Raw genomic sequence first — 914 nt, 5'->3', positions numbered from 1 at the left:
TGAGGAGATCTCGAGTGCCAAGGTATGCTTGCGAGATCTCTTCCCCTTTGCTTATCCTGTTGTCAGGTGACTGTCGTCCGAGCTGCAGACTCGAAGGTCTCTACTATTGTCCTAAGGGGGGCTACTGGCAACTTCCTCGACGAGGTACTATCAATAGTCCATACACGATGAGATTCTGTAGTGCTCAGGTTGAACGCGCTATTGATAATGCTGTCAATGTGGTTCGATGCTGTGCTGTGAAGGGTCAGAGGGAGTAAGTGGAGGTGCCAGGGTTTGAACTTGTGCGGATCGTAGCTGTACAGGTTCGTCGTTGGTGGCGGCGGATGTGAGATCTCTCTCAGCCTTGACGTTGCTGAGTTCGGTCAGGAGTGTTCCGGTATAAGCCGCTTCCCAAGGTGTTTCATCACAGTACTCGTTTTCATCAGGCCTCGAGCAATACGCCGTTTTGAAATTTGCAGAATCATTTGAAGTTGTTGCGAACATCATAGCTGAGAATGCGGGTCTCAATGCTATGGATGCCGTCACGATGTAAGCCTTCCCTAAGCTACCATTGGCATTCCTCGCTCAGGTTAAAGGCCGCTCATGCTTCTGGTAAGAACAGAATGTGTGTTGATGTTGATGCACCCAACCGACGAGCCTCCCCTATTTGTGACGCTGGTAGTAACTCTTTTATGAGTATGTTGTTGATGAAGACTTCTCAGTGTCCAAGTCCATACTGGATAATCGCGGCATCAAGTCTTGGGCTATACGATTGGCTATTGACGCCGTGCTGACTATCCTCAGAATTCAGCACATCATCGTGGCCAAGCAGGCCGGAGGCCCTCAGACCAAGGTGATACCATTGTCGCGCAAACGGTTGCATACATTGTTCGATGTTTGACTTAGGGAACTCCATATGTCGATGAAGATTGAGA

General features: G+C 49.3%; 1 protein-coding gene across 1 annotated transcript; it reads left to right on the top strand.

Moving 5' to 3' along the window:
• Window positions 1–24: 24 nt before the first annotated feature.
• Window positions 25–880, top strand: Pmar_PMAR024291 (T-complex protein 1 subunit alpha, putative; the record flags this gene model as incomplete). The annotated part of the gene is made up of 6 exons (XM_002775992.1): window positions 25–144; window positions 189–253; window positions 303–376; window positions 426–528; window positions 569–648; window positions 702–880. The coding sequence occupies 6 exons, from the start codon at window positions 25–27 to the stop codon at window positions 878–880; spliced, it is 621 nt and encodes a 206-aa protein (XP_002776038.1).
• Between the last annotated feature and the right edge of the window lie 34 nt (window positions 881–914).

This window comes from Perkinsus marinus (genome assembly GCF_000006405.1).
Source record: "Perkinsus marinus ATCC 50983 genomic scaffold scf_1104296954932, whole genome shotgun sequence".
Classification (NCBI taxonomy): Eukaryota; Perkinsozoa; order Perkinsida; family Perkinsidae; genus Perkinsus; species Perkinsus marinus.
The sequence above is the reverse complement of the archived record's forward strand: the minus strand, read 5'-3'. Positions and strand labels throughout refer to the sequence as shown.